Genomic DNA, 19,284 nt, shown 5'->3' with positions numbered 1-19,284 from the left:
CCGCATTCGTTGATTTGCTCACACTGATGTTGTGGTCTCTATTCTCCAGCCATACAAGAATAAAGATGGGCACCTTCACAGAAAGGTGGCATGTTTAGAGGAAAAATATATAATGTGTGAGACTGTGTTTGTATTTCATTTTTAATGATTCCCATTTGATAAGAAGTGTAAGAAATCACGCTATGAACTCAGTAACTTTCAGGAGCAGATCAGGAAATCCTATACCTCACATCAAGTTATTTAAACTAATCAGGTCTCTTTCACTCCCCCTTCTTGTGTGGATTGGGGAGGGGATGATTTAATGATTCACTCCTCTTTGTGATCCCAATCTAACTGTAATTGTCCTTCCTCCCCATTGAGGAATTTTGCTTTCTTTATTTCTTGGAGCAGAGTAAGGGGCTTTGAGCAGGCAGAGAGAACAGAGTATCCTTCGAGAGAGCCATCGTGTGGATCCAAGAGCAGAATTTTGTCCTAAGTTTTTAGCTCTCTCTTTGTCATGCAGTGTGTCTGTTTTAATTATAAAAGGAAAGAAACAGCTCCTGGCCTGGTGCAGGAGCAGCCTGTGTTACAGGATAAGAACCAATGTGTAGATTAGTGTGTGCTCCCTGTTAACTCAGTAATAAAGACATTTAAGACAAGCCTGTTAATTATGTGAAAGGGGGTGAACATAATGGCCCCATGCGAGTCAGGGATCTGCACTACAGTACTCATTGGCAGGGATTTCTGAGAGCCCTGTGCCTGCTGCTCATGGAAGCATGGAGCAGAAGGGCTGCCTCTCAACTATCTGAGGGGACAGTTGGAAAGGCCAACTGCCATCCTTCAGAACCCTGAAGCTAGTCCCGGGTTAAGGAACTGCTGATTGGCTGCTGCGGAAGATAGGTATGACAGTAAAGCCACGCAGATGGTGAAGCAATGATGAAGAGACCAGTGTCGGGTTGGGGGAAGAGAGGACTGGGTCTATTTTGCTCACTGTTTTAGAGCTGCACTCAGAGGAAATGCAGTGTCTTGAATACACAAAAAAAGAATAAAGTGAGCCAAATGGGGACAGTCTAAAGAAGAAAAGATCAAGACATAAAAAGGATTATCAAGAGTTGGGAAATCTGGATAGTTAAATGCTGTATATTTATAGAATATCTTCTATCCCAGGGTCTCAATGTGGTTTATAAATATTAGTTCTCACAATGCCCCTGTGAGTTCCCATTCTACAGCTGGGGAAACTGAGGCACAGAGAGGCGAAGTCCATGGCAAAAGTTAAACAGACCGTAGCTACCAATTAGCACTGCCTCTTCTGCAGCATTCTTTCTACAAGAGAGAATTGTATTGTGGGGCATTGCAGGGTGGGTAGCGTAATCCAAATTATAAGGAAAAGTATAGGTTTCAGAGTAACAGCCATGTTAGTCTGTATTCGCAAAAAGAAAAGGAGTACTTGTGGCACCTTAGAGACTAACCAGTTGCTCAAGATCAGGCAAAAAGCCAGTGCCAGAGCAGGGAGTAGAAGCCAAGAGTCTTGCAAGTCTCTAGCATAATTTTTTGTGAAATGGCCTCAGTTTCTGTAGATCTGATGTAATAAGATTCTCATAATATATTGTTAGATTATAAAATGAGGGTGGTTGTTTTTGTTTTAAACAGATGGACTCGCTGGTTTTATATATTGCAGTTGGAACAATTTTAAAGATGCCTAATCTATCTTCAGGAATCACTTATAATGTGGAAGGCAAGTTGTGATATAGCTCTATCAGGGGGCTTTCAGATATGTTAACTTACTGGTAGTCAGTGTAGTATGTGAATAGTTATGGGCTCATGTTCAGAGATGTAAAGTGGTAATATTGAAACTATCTGTTCCCTATGCCCATGATGACTTACAAATGTAAAGGGACTGTTGCCCCCTTACTACAATTCAGTGGGGGTGTTTTGGTTGGCTGTCTCCCAGTACTAAAAGGGGAAGGGTCGATGGGAAATCAGTACCCTGAGACTGACAGTCCCCAGGAGAGGCCAATGCTCCAGGTCAGCCTGAATGACAGGGCGGGCAGGCTAATCAGGGAGTCAGGAGGCCAGAGGGGTCCCGTCCTCCATGTGAGCTGGATTTGTCTGGGTCAAACAGAGTGGGGCCGAACTAAGGAGAAAGCAGGGGCCCAAGCTGAGCAGGGGAGCAGAGCTGTGCCAGATCCAGAGGGACCAGAAAAGCAGCCCAGAGAGAGCAGACCCTGTCCTGGGAGCAGAGCTGCAGCCCCAAAGCCAGAGGCACACCTCAGAGAGAGCAGACTTGCCCTGGGAGGAGAGCTGCAGCAACCAGAGCCAGAGGGGCCAGAAAAGCAGCCCACGAAGCAGGTCAGTGCTGGGAGCAGAGTCACAGAAACAGCCTGCAGAGCAGACGTGTCCTGGGTGGAGAGCTGTAGCAACGAGAGCCAGAGGGGCCAAAGAAGCAGCCCAGGGAGCTGGAGTCAGAGCAGCAGCCGTGCTGAGGCAGAGTGGAGCTGGAGCAGTCCAGAGCCGGGTGTCATGAGCAGCTGGGGAGAGCGAGGGGGGATCCTGGGCAGCGGGCCCAGCACAGGGAGATGCCTCAGCCAGGAGTTCTCTGCAGGCCAGACTCGGAGGGGGATTGGTAACCCTGACAGGGCTGGGGCAACGCTGGGAAGAAGGGCCCTGCCACCTAGAGCCTGAGAGCGTGTGGTCACCACCAGAGCGAGTGTCCAACGCACAGCATCCCTGCAGTATAGCCAGAGCCTGAGAAGAAGGCCTGGGACTTGCAAGGAACAGACTGTGAACTGCCCTGACATTCCAGAGACACTGTTTGTGATAGGTTTCAGAGTAACAGCTGCGTTAGTCTGTATTCGCAAAAAGAAAACGTGCCACAAATACTCCTTTTCTTTTTACTGTTTTTGATGTTTCCCTGCCACAGAGCGGGGTGATGTTTCCTTTAACCTTCCCCATTTTCCCTTATTATTTTTAAAATTAATTGTTGATTAAATAACTTGCATTTGCTTTAAATTGTATGTAATGGTCAGTGGGTCAGAGAAGTGCCCAGTGCAGAGAGAGTACCCCGGAGTGGGGACACCCTAGCCCCTGTCCTAGGTGACCACAGCAGGGTTGGGGGTCGAGCCCCCCAGGAGTCCTGGACCCAGCCTTGTTGGCTTTACGAGGACTCTGCCAGACAGGAGAGTGGAAGGGGAGTCCTTAAGGGCAGGGAGGCCTCTGGGTAAAGGAAGTGGGAGCGAGGACTCGGATCCTTTCGCTAGCCCACTTCACTGGGGTAGTGCAGAAGCCAGAAAAGCTCCCCACAATAGCGGGACTATTCCCCCGTTTACACAAAGCACTGTCTTATATCATGTGGCGAGGTACTGTAACATTTTTATGCATGTTGGTCCAAACCATTCCTTTGTTCAATCTCATTTGATCTTTCCCTTGCGGATCACTACAGCATTTGAGCACTTTACAAAGATTCTATAATACCAACAAAAAGAAAAGGAGGACTTGTGGCACCTTAGAGACTAACAAATTTATTTTGGGGTGGGGGGGAATAGTTTTACTTTGTGTAATGACTCATCCACTCCCAGTCTTTATTCAAGCCTAAATTAATTGTATCCAGTTTGCAAATTAATTCCAGTTCATTGGAGTCTGTTTCTAAAGTTTTTTTGCTGAAGAATTGCCACTTTTAGGTTTGTAATCGAGTGACCGAAGAGATTGAAGTGTTCTGACTTGTTTTTGAATGTTATAATTCTTGACGTCCGATTTGTGTCCATTTATTCTTTTACATAGAGACTGTCCAGTTTGACCAATGTACATGGCAGAGAGGCATTGGTAGATGCACATGTGAACGAGCCTCTGATAGTGTGGCTGATGTGATTAGGCCCTATGATGGTGTCCCCTGAATAGATATGTGGACACAGTTGGCAACGGGCTTTGTTGCAAGGATAGGTTCCTGGGTTAGTGGTTCTGTTCTGTAGTGTGTGGTTGCTGGTGAGTATTTGCTTCAGGTTGGGGGGCTGTCTGTAGGCAAGGACTGGCCTGTCTCCCAAGATCTATGAGAGTGATGGGTTGTCCTTCAGGATAGGTTGTAGATCCTTGATAATGCATTGGAGAGGTTTTAGTTGGGGGCTGAAGGTGACGGCTAGTGGCGTTCTGTTATTTTCTTTGTTGGGCCTGTCCTGTAGTAGGTGACTTCTGGGTACTCTTCTGGCTCTGTCAATCTGTTTCTTCACTTCAGCAGGTGGGTACTGTAGTTGTAAGAACACTTGATAGAGATCTTGTAGGTGTTTGTCTCTGTCTGAGGGGTTGGAGCAAATGCGGTTGTATCGTAGAGCTTGGCTGTAGACAATGGATCGTGTGGTGTGATCTGGGTGAAAGCTGGAGGCATGTAGGTAGGCATAGCGGTCAGTAGGTTTCCGGTATAGGGTGGTGTTTGTGACCATCGCTTATTAGCACTGTACTGTCCAGGAAGTGGATCTCTTGTGTGGACTGGTCCAGGCTGAGGTTGATGGTGGGATGGAAATTGTTGAAATCATGGTGGAATTCCTCAAGGGCTCCTTTTCCATGGGTCCAGATGATGAAGATGTCATCAATCAAGTAGAGTAGGGGCACTAGGGGATGAGAGCTGAGGAACCATTGTTTTAAGTCAGCCATAAACATGTTGGCATACTGTGGGGCCATGCGGGTACCCATCGCAGTGCCACTGATTTGAAGGTATACATTGTCCCCAAATGTGAAATAGTTATGGGTGAGGACAAAGTCAAAGTTCAGCCACCAAGTTTGCCGTGACATTATTGGGGATACTGTTCCTGACAGCTTGTAGTCCATCTTTGTGTGGAATGTTGGTGTAGGGCTTCTACATCCATAGTGGCTAGGGTGGTGTTTTCAGGAAGATCACCGAAGGACTGTAGTTTTCTCAGGAAGTCAGTGGTGTCTCGAAGATAGCTGGGAGTGCTGGTAGCGTAGGGCCTGAGGAGGGAGTCTACGTAGCCAGACAATCCTGCTGTCAGGGTGCCAATGCCTGAGATTATGGGACGTCCAGGATTTCCAGGTTTATGGATCTTGGGTACCAGATAGAATATCCCTGGTTGGGGTTCCAGGGGTGTGTCTGTGCAGATTTGTTCTTGTGCTTTTTCAGGGAGTTTCTTGAGCAAATGCTGTAGTTTCTTTTGGTAACCCTCAGTGGGATCAGAGGGTAATGGCTTGTAGAAAGTGGTGCCGGAGAGCTGCCTAGCAGCCTCTTGTTCATATGCCGACCTATTCATGATGTCGACAGCAACTTCTTTGTCAGCCTTTTTGATTATGATGTCAGAGTTGTTTCTGAGGCTGTGGATGGCATTGTGTTCTGCACGGCTGAGGTTATGGGGCAAGTGATGCTGCTTTTCCACAATTTCAGCCCGTGCACGTCAGCGGAAGCACTCTATGTAGAAGTCCGGTCTGTTGTTTCGACCTTCAGGAAGAGTCCACCCAGAATCCTTCTTTTTGTAGTCTTGGTAGGAAGGTCTCTGTGGATTAGTATGTTGTTCAGAGGTGTGTTGGAAATATTCCTTGAGTTGGGGACGTCGAAAATAGGATTCTGGGTCACCACAGAACTGTATCATGTTCATGGGGGTGGAGGGGCAGAAGGAGAGGCCCCGAGATAGGACAGACTCTTCTGCTGGGCTAAGAGTATAGTTGGATAGATTAACAATATTGCTGGGTGGGTTAAGGGAGCCACTGTTGTGGCCCCTTGTGGCATGTAGTAGTTTAGTGTCCTTTTTCTTTTGTAGAGAAGCAAAGTGTGTGTTGTAAATGACTTGTCTAGTTTTTGTAAAGTCCAGCCACGAGGAAGTTTGTTTGGAAGGTTGTTTTTTATGAGTATCCAGTTTTGAGAGCTCATTCTTAATCTTTCCCTGTTTGCTGTAGAGGATGTTGATCAGGTGGTTCCGCAGTTTCTTTGAGAGCGTGTGGCACAAGCTGTCAGCATAGTCTGTGTGGTATGTAGATTGTAATGGATTTTTTACCTTCAGTCCTTTTGGTATGATGTCCATCTGTTTGCATTTGGAAAGTAAGATGATGTCTGTCTGTATCTGTACAAGTTTTTTTTTATGAAGTTGATAGATAATACCAGTATTCGTCACTCACACTGGATGCCCAGATACTGACACAGGTGAGATGCTTTCTTCCACCTTCAGCTTGCTAGAAGACTGTGCATATTCCTTTAAGATGAAGACTTGACAAAAACAATCCATGCATTTGTCACAACCAATATAATTAATGTAAGATTGCTCCTAGAGTTGAAGGTAGAAGTAATACTGAAACTCCAGCTTGCGGAGAATGAAGCAGCCTGTCTTTTCAGCAGAAGAAGCCATTGAGATCACACGACAGATTTCTGCATTCCCCTCTCCCTCCCAAATTGTTTTCAATGCCAATTTCTCGGCTTTAGCATAGTTCTACAAAGCCAACAATGGATCACAACCCAGTTTCATTACAAAATACCTAGTTACCTACATCACCCTGAGAAAACTGTATTCTGCTGGAAGAAGACAGATAATGCCCAGAACAGTAGCTAGTGAGAGATTCAAATAACGCCTGCTTGGTTGGGTTGTGAGTATTTCGTGGTTGTTCATTATGATAGGAAAGCTTTTGCAAAAAGATGCATCTGGCCGTATCCTTTCAAAGCAGTCAGACTTTGTCTTGGGTATTTCATTCAAAATCAGTGCCTTTGGACTCTCACACACACTCTCCTTAACCACTGAGGAGAAGACAAGTAATGGTCTTGAATTGTACCAAAGATTAGACATTAGGAATAACTTTCTAAATGTCAAGGTATTATAGAATCATAGAATATCAGGGTTGGAAGGGACCTCAGAAGGTCATCTAGTCCAACCCCCTGCTCAAAGCAGGACCAATCCCCAACTAAATTATCCCAGCCAGGGCTTTGTCAAGCCTGATCTTAAAATCTTCTAAGGAAGGAGATTCCACCACCTCCCTAAAAGTTAAGGGAGGTGCACTCGAACACATTACCTTGGGAAGTTGTGGAATCTCTATTATTAGAGGTTTTTATGAACAGGTTGGACAAACATCTGTCAGGCCTGGTCTACATTTACTTGGTCCTGCCTCAGCTCTTCTGGACTAAATGACCTATCAAGGTCCCTTCCAGTCCTACATTTCTATGATCAGGTCCTGATAGATGAGTGTAATTTTTTTCTATAATGTGCTTGCTAATTTTCCTTATACCTAGTACAAGTTAGTACACTGCCTTTTTCCTTTCCAAAATTAATATTTAGCTTTAACAGACATTTCTACAAAGGATATTTTAATGATTAAACTATATTTTTGTCTCCCTCAGTGAAGGAGAATTCAAGTTTCTCTTGCTATACTGAACCATTAGATGATGCAAGCCCAAAGCCCAAAGTCATTAAATTGTACCTTGGTTCACAAAATTTGGTAAGTTCCCAGTTAAGCTTTATATTTGTAATTGTTTAATGCATATAGATAAAAAGTACAGCACTGTGGTTTACTATTTTATTATAATTCAAGGACTGTGAATTAATTCCTCTTAGGAGTTGAAGGAGTTACCATATATGTAAACTTGTCATGTATAATAAGGACTTAATTAAACGTGAAATAATTCTCATTAGCTTGATTGAATGATGACCTCAAGGTAACAAATTAGATTTTAGAGTTGACCTATGGCATTGAAGAGTGCAATGATGTGACACCATTCAAAAAGCTAATTTCCCCTACAGTTGCAACTAATTACTGCTCTTACCTAACATCTCAATGACCAAATGATCTGAGTATTCGTCATGTGTCCATTCTTCATCGGCGTATTTTTACTAATAGATATATTTAACAATAGACTGGAATTATCCCAGGAGAACTATTCCGTCTGTCTGTCTGTCTCTCTCTCTCTCTATGCAAAAGCAAACTTTGGTCACTGTGACAGTGTGGAACTCACCACTGCAGCACCTCCGACTGGCTGTCTTAGGAATTAGCTCTGCACCCTCTTCTGGTGGTATCTCGCCCACTGTCACCTCTGCTCCTGGACCCATGTCACTCCCAGGACCACAGCATCCTCTTCATGACACTGCCCTCCAGCTGTGTCACACTCTGGGTTCTCCCCTTCCAGGGGACCTGCAGTTTCCGTCCAGCCACTTTCCTCAGTGACAGCTGCAGTCCATTATCCCAGGGCCACTTCCCATGCAGCTCCAGCACCCTCTTCTGCTCTTGCCTTAGCCTGCAGGCCCTAGCAGCCAGCCTGGAACTCTCTCTAGTTCCCCTGTCTGCTGCCGTTCTTATATGGGCCTGCTGGACCATGATTGGCTACTCCTCTCAGCCCTTTTCTAATTAGCTGCCTCCCTAGGGCTGCTTTTAACCCCTTTTCTGCCAATAAGGGGCAGCCACCCCATCAGTCACCAATGTGACACTAAAAATGGCACATTATTATACTGCATATACAGTACCTCTTTTTAAAATATATTTGGAGTCACATACATTTGAATTTCATAGGCAAATACACATTTTCTACTATTGCAGCTGCAAAGACTACTTAATTGCAGACCTGCATTCTGTTCTGTCTTATGCATCAATGGCAAGCTTTCCAGATTTCAAAAATCTGACAGCCAGATCTTGATGTTTAAACTCAAGCCTTGATGTTTAAACTCAAGGTGTGTAATTGTGCACCTGCAATCATTTGCAACTGTAGTTTTTGCATGCTATCACTTGTAAATTTTGATCATTTGCCTGCACATTTGGATGACCCTGATTGTTCAGACTTGCATGCATAAATTTGTTTTCCTTTTACAGTTAGTGCATAAAAATCATAGCTGTAGTGTGTAAAACTTACATATAGAAGTGATGGTGCATGTGAAGTTGCTTTCACACAGATAGGCAGAGGCCACATTTTGAAAATTAACTTTGTAATAATATCGGGTTTTGTATTTAATTACATTGTAATTCCCTCTACTGACAGAATCAGAACTCATCAACTGACCCTATCCTGATAACTATTAATGAAGATTCTCTTTTACCTCAAGTGGTAGGGGACTGTGCTTTTGGAACTAGAGGATCTTATTCCTATACCCACGGTTGACTTGCACATTACAGCCATGCTGAACTTCGTTGTAGTGATAACTGTGAAGCCCTAGCTGGTCATGGATTTACAATATGTTTATTTGCAGGGCAAATTGATATATGCAATCTAATCCCACTAATTAATCCACCTAAATTGGCCTGTTGAGTGTTTGATCATTTTGGTAACTGCAGCATGTTGGGGGAAGAAAGGTGTTCCCCTGCTAAAAGTTTGTGGCTTTTTTCCTCCTCAAAGAAAATCAGCTGTCATTTATATAATGTAAATCAGGAGGATACTTTGGAGAACAGAAAAAGGCTTCTTCTGCAATATACCTCATCAGGGCTTGCTCCCAGCATTCAGATCTTCAACAGTACCTATTCTGGGATCTTCTACTTCAGAATGAAACTGGTAACATTTTGTTCTTTTTCAGTGCATGTTTGATAAACAGTAATTTGGCAAGCACTGGACAGTGTAAAAAAGCAGTTTTAGCCAGTTCCTCTCATTTAGCCCTTTTTGCTTCCTACCAGGCTGTTGGATTACCTTTGCATTTGTCAGAATTAGATACAAATACAGAAGAACTGCACTTAAATAAGGCTGAGTTCAATTTAACCCCTTCATACCTTTTTATAGTTCAGGAATGAAGTAGGGAGAAATGGTAGTCGCAGCTAAGGGGTCAGGTGCGTGGTGGCTTGGGCTATTTCTGAGATATGAGATGTGTAATTTGGAGCAGTAAGGAATGGAATGTGAGAGGTAGGTGGAGAGAGGGGGCACCAAATAGGGAGGCATGGGCAAAGGAACAGGAGGCAAAGCAACATTCAGGAGAACCTAGAAGAGCTAGCTACAGGCCAGCAAATCAAACCACTAGCAAGCTTCAAACCAATTGAGAAGGAAATGCACTAGGTTGGGATCTGAATGGAATGACAGAGCTTATCTGCACAGAGAAAGGAAATGCTGCAACCTTTCAAAGTTTCAAGCTATTCCAAATGCACCATTTTAACGGCAGGTAGGAATTCGAGTTAAACCCAGAACAAACAGAAATTCAGGTTCCGGATGCCACCCTTCTTCCCTACACTTCGTTCATGCTTTGCAGGCATTTCAGAACAGTGCATTACAACCCAGAATAAGTATGACAAAATCTTATTTCCTCCATTTTGGGACATCAGTTGATGAGACAGTCTGAAATTTCAGCAGTGTTGAATCAGATCTGAATGCTAGTCCTGCTGTGGCTACCTATTCAAGCCATCCCCAGAGCTTTAAGGCCTTATCTACACACACAAGTTGTACCACTATTCTGTAACTGTATCAGTATATGTGAAGGGGGCATCAGGCCTTTGTGGCCTCCTGCGGGGGGGTCTGTGGTCCTACTACACCTTGCCCCAGGAAAGGAGCAGCAGAAGTGGGTCCTCCAGGCCTGTCTACAAAGGCTGCAAGGAAGCAGCTAATCAAAACCCAGCAGGCTCAGGTAAAAGGAGCTGCAGGGCCTTAGCAGGCCAGTTCCTGGCTGGGACCAGAGGGCTGAGGAAGGGTGCTCCTCTTTGCCCCAAGGAGCTTGACTGGCTGCATTTACTGAAACGGGAAAAAGGGAGGACCTGAGAACTGTAACCTTACAGTAACAGGTGAAGACAAAGGGACCAAGTGGGAAGAGGCCCAGGGAAAACAGCAGCAACTAATTAAAGGAGGCTATATGGGGCTGCTGTGGATAGGGGCCCTGGGCTGGAACCTGGAGTAGTGAGCGCGCCTGGGTTCCCCCACTGGCAAAGTGTCCTAAGCTCTAAGAAGGGAACTAGGCTTCTTCAGAAGCCCAAGCAGAGGGCTCAATTTAGAGGGCCCGGAGATGGGGCTGATGACCTTGGTGGGGGCAGGCAGTTTAGTGAACTCTTTGCTGCCCCAGAAGTGGTGCATTTTGAATATGGGACTTGGCCAGAGGGCTGCATCACTGAATATTTGTCCAGTGAGGCTGGCAACCTACGTGGAGTTCCACGAGCAGGAGAAGGTTGCATTACTACACCCATCCGCTAGGAGTCTCTCAGGAAGTGAGTGCCCCTCCTATCATAGTATAGTTCAAGTGATATAACTCCCCCTAGTGTTGGATGCTGTTATACCAGGATGAAAGTGCTTTATCTTGGCATAATTTATTTCTGTACAGGAAAGGAAATTACTTATACTGCTATAAGTCACCTTTATATCCATATAACTGTGTCCAGACTGGGGTTCAATTGGTACAATTATATCAGTAAAAAAATCACCCACCCGCAGCTAATATAGTTACACTGGAAAAACCTTTGAAATTTAGAGCAGGCTATAATTTTTGTTTGTGTTCAGGGGTGGGGGTGCTACAAAGGCAGCAGCATCAGGCACTAGCTGTAAAAAGCAGTGGGCATTTTGAGCAACCTTCACTGACTGATCAAGAGCATGTACTTCACATGGAGCTGCATGCATCCTACACATTTCACCTGGAAGAACTGGGTTGGTGTGATACCAGGATTCAATGAGGTGGAAGCAAAGGATAAAGGATCCAAATGAGCCAAATACATTCTGGTGTGTCACCATTAACTTCACCCTAATATAGGCTGAGGCATGCCTACACTGTAGTCACAGGGTGTGGTTGAAGCTCGAGCTGACATACCTGAGCTAGTTTTAATCTTGCTAATTTGGGTACTGGAGCAGGGAAGCCATAGTAGTGCATGCTTCAGCTTGGGCTTTACAAGCCCACCTAGAACCCTGGGTAATTACTTGTAGGGCCAAGCTCACTCTGCCATGGCTTCACGGTGAGGAATGGAATCATGCTTATTCTTTTCAATGAGTTTTAGCCATCATCCACGTATTGATATAAAGTGTGAATTGTAATGAATAAGTACCATAAAAGAGAGAATCTGACAGCCGTTTGTGTGATTGCAGTGCTTCCATTTCATCACAGATGATTTTAACCCAAAGTTTTTGACACCCTTTGAAAATAATGGGAAAAAGGGAAAAATAAAATGTGTGACTTAGAATCACAGAGAAATAAAATATTGCATTGATTTTTTTTTTAATGAAAGGAAGAAAATCAGTCTACCTGGACTATTGATATCCCTAGAAGAAATATTACATATAATACAGGTAAAAACTATATTTTAAGTTACATATATATCACTATCACCATGTTCTCCCTCAACTTCAACTGAAGTTTTCCTCTTCTTAATTTCATCCCATTACTACTAGGTTTACCTGCTCTTTGCCTCATGGGGGGGCGCTAGCGCTGGGGCCAGAGACTGGGACAGCGGCGCGCGGCGCCAGCAGGAGGAGAACATGACACCAAGCTGGGGTTGGGAGGGGCGGGCAGAGCTCGAGCCCCAGCGGGCCCCCCCTCCACCCTATGGGCACACCCCGCAGCCTGTGCGTCCCGGGTGCCTGCTGAGCGGTAAAGGAAGTAGGGGGAGGCAGACTCCCCTAGCCCTATTACTCCCCTCCCCAGGGCATTGGATCCCTTCTGCAGTCCCTCCCCTTCATGCCCCCCCTTCCCAAGGCAACCTATCCCTCCTGTGCCCCACCTCCCCCTCTCCAGGGCATGGAATCCCTCCTGCACCCCACCCCCCGGTCCTTCCTGTCCTGCTCCCCACATCCTCCCATCATTGCCCACCCACCCAAAAGCCAGGGCTCACCCAGTTTTTCTGTCCTAGCTATGCTGCTGCTTTGTACCACTCTATGTAAGTCCTTTTCATTCTTGGCCCCCCTCACAGACTTGTAAATCATGTCCCCATATAGTAATCTCTTACCCATTCTCTAAATAGTTAGCCTTGTTAAACTTTCCTTACAAATCTAGGTTTCAGAGTAACAGCCGTGTTAATCTGTATTCGCAAAAAGAAAAGGAGTACTTGTGGCACCTTAGAGACTAACCAATTTATTTGAGCATAAGCTTTCGTGAGCTACAGCTCACTTCATCGGATGCATAATCATTTTTATTTTCTTCACCTTCATTTAATTTGTTAATATCTTTTTGATATTGAGTTATGCAATTCTGAATGAATTTCAGTGACAGCTGAAGGTGCTCATCACTTAACAAATCAGCCCAGACTTATTTAGGTGCCTAATTTTAGGCACCTATTTTTGAATAACCTTTGCCAATGACTGTCTTCTCCCTGGTTGAGATTTCATGTCTTCGTAGCCAAAATTACATTGGCATATTGCATTGGAAACTCCTGTTTGTTGTCCATTATCACCTCTGTTTCTTATAGAGTTACGGCTTTCCATGTTCATTCCCTGCCTTGCATATCTGTTTTTCCTATTTGTTTTTCCTCCTCTGTGTTGGTTTTCACTTTCCCAATCTGAATCCTTTTGTTATGTTCTGTCCTCCTTTCTAATATATGCGGGAATATTTCTCTGCTGTCACTGGCGTTCACAGTTCCTCCTAATGTAATATAATCTGTTAATTTCATTATTTGGTTTACTCCCACTATCGCTTATTTAATAAAGATGTTAAATAAACCCATGTCAGCTTAGAGAGCCGCATAGCTCTATGTGTTGTATATTAGCAGTTTCCTAGTTGGTGGTCCTTCAGCTCTTTTTCATTCTGTGTGGTAGTGTTCGTATCCAAGACAACGCGGATAAATATTTTGAGCAGGAGTCAGTGAGACGTATCTTTTAGCTTTTTAAAAATCCAGATATACTACATCTTATATATTCTGTGTATTAGGTCACCTTTTTATGTGAGATGTTGAGAAATGAAGCCACATAACGAATGGTCTTTGGACCAAATCCTGATGCGCTTTACTCAATTTTATTCAGTACTTATTTAAGAGACCTTCCCATTGACTTCAATGAGAGTTTTGGCTGAATGAGGGCTTCAGAATTGTTTGGTTCTTTTATAAACAGGGTATCATGGGAAGTTATTCAGTTTGGGTGAGTTCAAGTTATGGGAAAACCATTGTATGAAGGCAGACTGAAGTATGAAGAAAGAACCTTCTGTGCAAATCACTTTTCTGTTGTGTTTTTATAAGACTCTAAATGCTATCCATTTGTATTCACTTTATGTTCAACCAGATATTGCTCCAATAGAGGAATGGTTTGTAAAATTCACCATGCATCATGGATTAAACCTGTTTAGTACTGAAGGAACACTACTAGATGTTTTTAGAGGTAAGATACATTTAGAAAGAGAATCGTGTAGGATTCTTTAAAAAAATAAAATAAAATAAAAACCCTGGTAAAATGGAGTTAAGGATATTAGTCTGAGTTAAGCTTACACTTAAATCTAAACATTTTAAGATATGGAAACATACTGCTAAAGCACACAAGTAACCTAACTCTGCCCTGTAGTGACACCATTAGGAAAAACTGAAAAAATTCTTTAAAAATCAATTTCTTCTAATCTGGGGCTACAAATGCTAAAATGCCTTAATCATATTCATATAGTTATTGTAAAACATCACTACAGGACAGAGTTCATCTAAAAAGTTCTGTCCGTAGAAAGATATAACAAGATGATCAGTGCACCTTTTTCTGTTAATTTTATTAGAAAACTATATCCCTTCTGTAAAGCAAACTAAAGAGCCTTCCTAATTTCTTTATTAAATCTATTGTCTTGTAACATGGTTATTATTGGAGGAGCTGGCAACACTGCTGAATTAAGGTTGCCCATACTTCCCATGAAAAATCTCCTGTTTTCAGTTGCTTAGAACTTTGTGAAATTTCAGTGGTGTGGGCTGAAGTTTTCTATATCTGGTGTCCGCCTCAGGCTGATATATTTTTAATTTCAGCCAGTATAGTTCAGCTGTTTCCAAGAACAAGGCTAAGAGGAAAATATGTTTTTCCCCATTAAAAAATACTTTGAAATGATCTAGCAGCCCTCCTGCTTTGGAACAGGGACTTAAAATTTGTGTCAGGCCAACCCCTTGTGCTTTTTCCTGACCCTGTGAAAATCTACTCGAAGTGCCTCCATCACTACCTGGTGAACCTCACTGCCTGCCAGTTCAGATGGTTCATAGTCACAATCCTACACCATGCCATTTATCTTTCACCAACGTGTGCATTTATTTCCCTCTTTCTTCACAAGAATATGCAACACAGGCTAATAACAAGGACCGGCTTCCCTGCAGCCCTCACTCCCCAGCCCTGGCTCACCCTCTGAGCTGAGCTCTTCTTGCACTGCCCTGGAGTTCCCCTGGCTTCCTGTTTCCTCCCCTTATATTCTTCCCAGTTACCTTGTTAGCTCAGTGATTGTCAGCCAGATGCTCACAATCCCCAGAGAATGTGTAATTGCCCTCAGCTAGGCTTGCAGCAGGCTGTTGCAATGTCAGTAAACTGGGTGCTGCTTATAGCTTCCTGTCACAACAAGTTATAAACCTTTGAAAAATCACAGTTTGCACATCCTCAGTAAAAAGAAAAGGCGTGCTAGTGGCACCTTAGAGACTAACCAATTTATTTGAGCATAAGCTTTCGTGAGCTACAGTTCACTTCATTGGATGCTGTAGCTCACAAAAGCTCATGCTCAAATAAATTGGTTAGTCTCTAAGGTGCCACTAGTACTCCTTTTCTTTTTGTGAATACAGACTAACACGGCTGCTACTCTGAAACATCCTCAGTAGAAATTTCTCGGCTTTTAACCGTTCGGATCTAGAGATTCCATCCTCACTGAGCATGTGCCACCGCCTCACAGCTCCTAGTGCTGAATACACTACACATACTCATTTACTCTGTGAGTATGGTGTATGCTTCAGTTCAGAGGCTCAGAAGGAGACACTTCTGGTCCTGGGTGGGGCTATGCACTGGAAGTGAGCTTACAGAGCTAGTCTCTCCTGTGCTCTCAATGACACCTTCCCCCCCCCGCCCCCGCTGGCTCCCAGGTAGTGTGGGGGAGGAAGCCATCTGATCTGAATGCAAAGGGGACAAAATCTAGACCAGGGGGAGGGAAAGGAGTACGCCAGTAAGCCTCACTTTGGTATCGGGCAGATTGGTTGAAACAATCGTAAAGAACAAAATTGTCAGACACATAGATGAACTTAATTTATTGGGAAATAGTCAACATGGTTTTTGTAAAGGGAAATCATGGCTCACCAATCTACTAGAATTCTTTGAGGGGGTCAACAAGCATGCTTACAAAGGAGTGGATATCCAGGGGATATAGTGTATTTATATTTTCAGAAAGCCTTTGACAAGGTCCCTCACCAAAGGCTCATAAGCAAAATATGTAGTCATGGGATAAGGGGGAAGGTTCTCTCATGGATTGGTAATTGGCTAAAAGATAGGAAACAAAGGGTAGGTATAAATGGTCAGTTTTCAGAATGGAGAGGGGTCAATAGTGGTGTCCCCCAGGGATCTGTACTGGGCCCGATCCTATTTAACATATTCATAAACTATCTGGAAAGGGGTTAAACAGTGAGGTGGCAAAATTTGCAGATGATACAAAACTATTCAAGATAGTTAAGGCCCAGGCAGACTGCAAAGAGCTACAAAAGGATCTCCCAAAACTGGGTGACTGGGCAACAAAATAGATGAAATTTCATGTTGATAAATGCAAAGTAATGCACATTAAAACATAATCCTAACTGTACATATACAATGATGAGGTCTATATTAGCTGTTACCATTCAAGAAAGAGATCTTGGAGTCATTGTGGATAGTTCTATGAAATCCACTCAATATGCAGTGGCAGTTTAAAAAAAAAATGAACAGAATGTTGGGAATCATCAAGAAAGTGATAGATAATAAGACAGAAAATATCATATTGCCTCTATATAAATCTGTGGTACGCCCACACCTTGAATACTACATGCAGATGTGGTCGCCCCATCTCAAAAAATAGAAATTGGAATTGGAAGGTTCAGAAAAGGGCAACAAAAATGATTGGGGTATAGAACGGCTTCCAAATGAGGAGAGATTAATAAGACTGGGACTTTCCAGCTTGGAAAAGAGGCAACTAAGAGTATGTCTACACTATGAAATTAGGTCAATATTATAGAAGTTGATTTTTAGAAATCTATTTTATACAGTCAATTGTGTATGTCCACACTAAGCGCATTAAGTCGACAGAGTGCGTCCTCACTACCGTGGCTAGCATCGACTTATGGAGAGGTGCACTGTGGGTAGCTACCCCACAGTTCCCACAATCTCTGCCGCTCATTGGAATTCTGGGTTAAGCTCCCAATACCTGATGGGGCAAAAACATTATTGCGCGTGGTTTTGGGTACATGTCGTCAGTCGACCCTCTCTCTGTGAAAGCAACAGCAGACAATCGTTTTGCACCTTTTTTCCTTGCGGACGCCATACTGCTTTCAGCAGATGGTGCAGTAGGACTGCTAATGGTCGTCATCCACCGCTTCTGCTGCAACTCTGCTCTGCTGCTATTGTCTCAATAGCAAGTTTCTCCATGTTGTCTGTCATGGGCTCCCGGGTACGTGTGTTCTTCCTTGGGAAATGTGCGTGGTGCTAAAAGTTGTCCTCCACTGCTTCCACTGCAACTCTGCTCTCATGAATCCACCTCACAGGTCCTCTCGTCGTTCTCTATAAATATCTATTCTTGTGGCATTCGTCGTCAGCAACCGCTTCCACTGAAACTCTGCTCTCCTGCAGACACCATATCACGGCAAGCATGGAGCCCGCTCAGATCACTGTGGCAGTTATGAGCATTGTAAACACCTCATGCATTATCCTGCAGTATGTGCAGAACCAGAACCTGCAAAAGCAGGCGAGGAGGCGATGGCAGCGCGGTGGTGAGGGTGATGAGGACATGGACACAGACTTCTCTCAAAGTACGGGCCCCGGAAATTTGGACATCCTGGTGGCAATGGGGCAGGCTCATGCCATGGAACACCGATTCTGGGCCCAGGAAACAAGCACAGAGTGGTGGGACCGCATAGTGTTGCAGGTCTGGGATGATTCCCAGTGGCTGCAAAACTTTTGCATGCATAAGGGCACTTTCATGGAACTTTGACTTGCTTTCCTCTGCCCTGAAGCGCAAGAATACCAAGATGAGAGCAGCCCACACAGTTCACAAGGGAGTGGTGATAGCCCTCTGGAAGCTTCCAGTGCTAGATAGCTACCAGTCAGTGGGGAATCAGTTTGGAGTGGGCAAATCTACTGTGGGGGCTGCTGTGATCCAAGTAGCCAATGCACTCACTGAGCTGCTGCTATCAAGGGTAGTGACTCTGGGAAATGTGCAGGTCATAGAGGATGGCTTTGCTGCAATGGGATTCCCTAACTGTGGTGGGGCAATAGACGGAACGCATATCCCTATCTTGGGACTGGACCACCTTGGCAGCCAGTACGTAAACCGCAAGGGGTACTTCTCAGTGGTGCTGCAAGCACTGGTGGATCACAAGGGATGTTTCACCGACATCAACGTGGGATGATTGGGAAAGGTACATGACGCTCGCATCTTCAGGACCTCTGGTCTGTTTGAATACTTGCAGGAAGGGACTTATTTCTCAGACCAGAAATAACTGTTGGGGATGTTGAAATGCCCCTTGAAATGTTATCCTTGGGGACCCAGCCTACCCCTTGATGCCATGGCTCATGAAGCCATATACAGGCACCCTGGACAGTAGTAAGGAACTGTTCAACTTTAGGCTGAGCAAAAGTAGAATGGTGGTAGAATGTGCATTTGGACATTTAAAAGCGCAGTGGCTCAGTTAGACCTCAGCGAAACCAATATTCCCATTGTTATTGCTGCTTGCTGTGTGCTCCACAATATCTGTGAGAGTAAGGCAGAGATGTTTATGGCAGGGTGGGAGACTGAGGCAAATCACCTGGCCACTGATTACGCGGAGCCAGACACTAGGGCAATTAGAAGAGCACAGCGGGGCACACTGTGCATCAGAGAAGCTCTGAAAACCAGTTTCATGACTGGCCAGGGTACGATGTGACACTTCTGTTTGTTTCTTCTTGATGAAAACCCGGCCCCTTGGTTCACTCTACTTCCCTGTAAGCCAACTGCCCTCCCCACTTCGATCACCGCTTGCAGAGGCAATAAAGTCATTGTTTCAAAATCATGCATTCTTTATTAATTCATCACACAAATAGGGGGATAACTGCCAAGGTAGCCCAGGAGGGGTGCAGGAGGAGGGAAGCACTGGGTGAGGTGGTGGATGAGGGGAGGAGGAAAGGACAAGGCCACACTGCACTTCAAAACTGATTGAATACCAGCTTTCTGTTGGTTGGGCAGTCCACGTGGAGGGCGTCTGGGTGAGGAGGCTATGGAACTGGGGGAGGAGGGCAGGCGGTTACACAGAGGCTGCAGCGGCAGTCTGTGCTCCTGCTGCCTTTCCTGGAGCTCCACCAGATGCCAG

General features: G+C 44.5%; 1 protein-coding gene across 1 annotated transcript in view; it reads left to right on the top strand.

Moving 5' to 3' along the window:
• Positions 1-1,629: 1,629 nt before the first annotated feature.
• CATSPERB (catsper channel auxiliary subunit beta) overlaps positions 1,630-19,284 on the top strand; it is a 102,935-nt gene continuing 85,280 nt past the window's right edge. Inside the window, exons 1-5 of the mRNA XM_048852691.1 lie at positions 1,630-1,714; positions 7,298-7,395; positions 9,278-9,430; positions 12,061-12,121; positions 14,042-14,137. Coding sequence (XP_048708648.1) covers positions 1,630-1,714; positions 7,298-7,395; positions 9,278-9,430; positions 12,061-12,121; positions 14,042-14,137 — 493 coding nt within the window. The remainder of the gene's footprint in view (positions 1,715-7,297; positions 7,396-9,277; positions 9,431-12,060; positions 12,122-14,041; positions 14,138-19,284) is intronic.

This window comes from Caretta caretta, chromosome 6 (assembly GCF_965140235.1).
Source record: "Caretta caretta isolate rCarCar2 chromosome 6, rCarCar1.hap1, whole genome shotgun sequence".
Taxonomy (NCBI): domain Eukaryota; kingdom Metazoa; phylum Chordata; order Testudines; family Cheloniidae; genus Caretta; species Caretta caretta.
The sequence above is the reverse complement of the archived record's forward strand: the minus strand, read 5'-3'. Positions and strand labels throughout refer to the sequence as shown.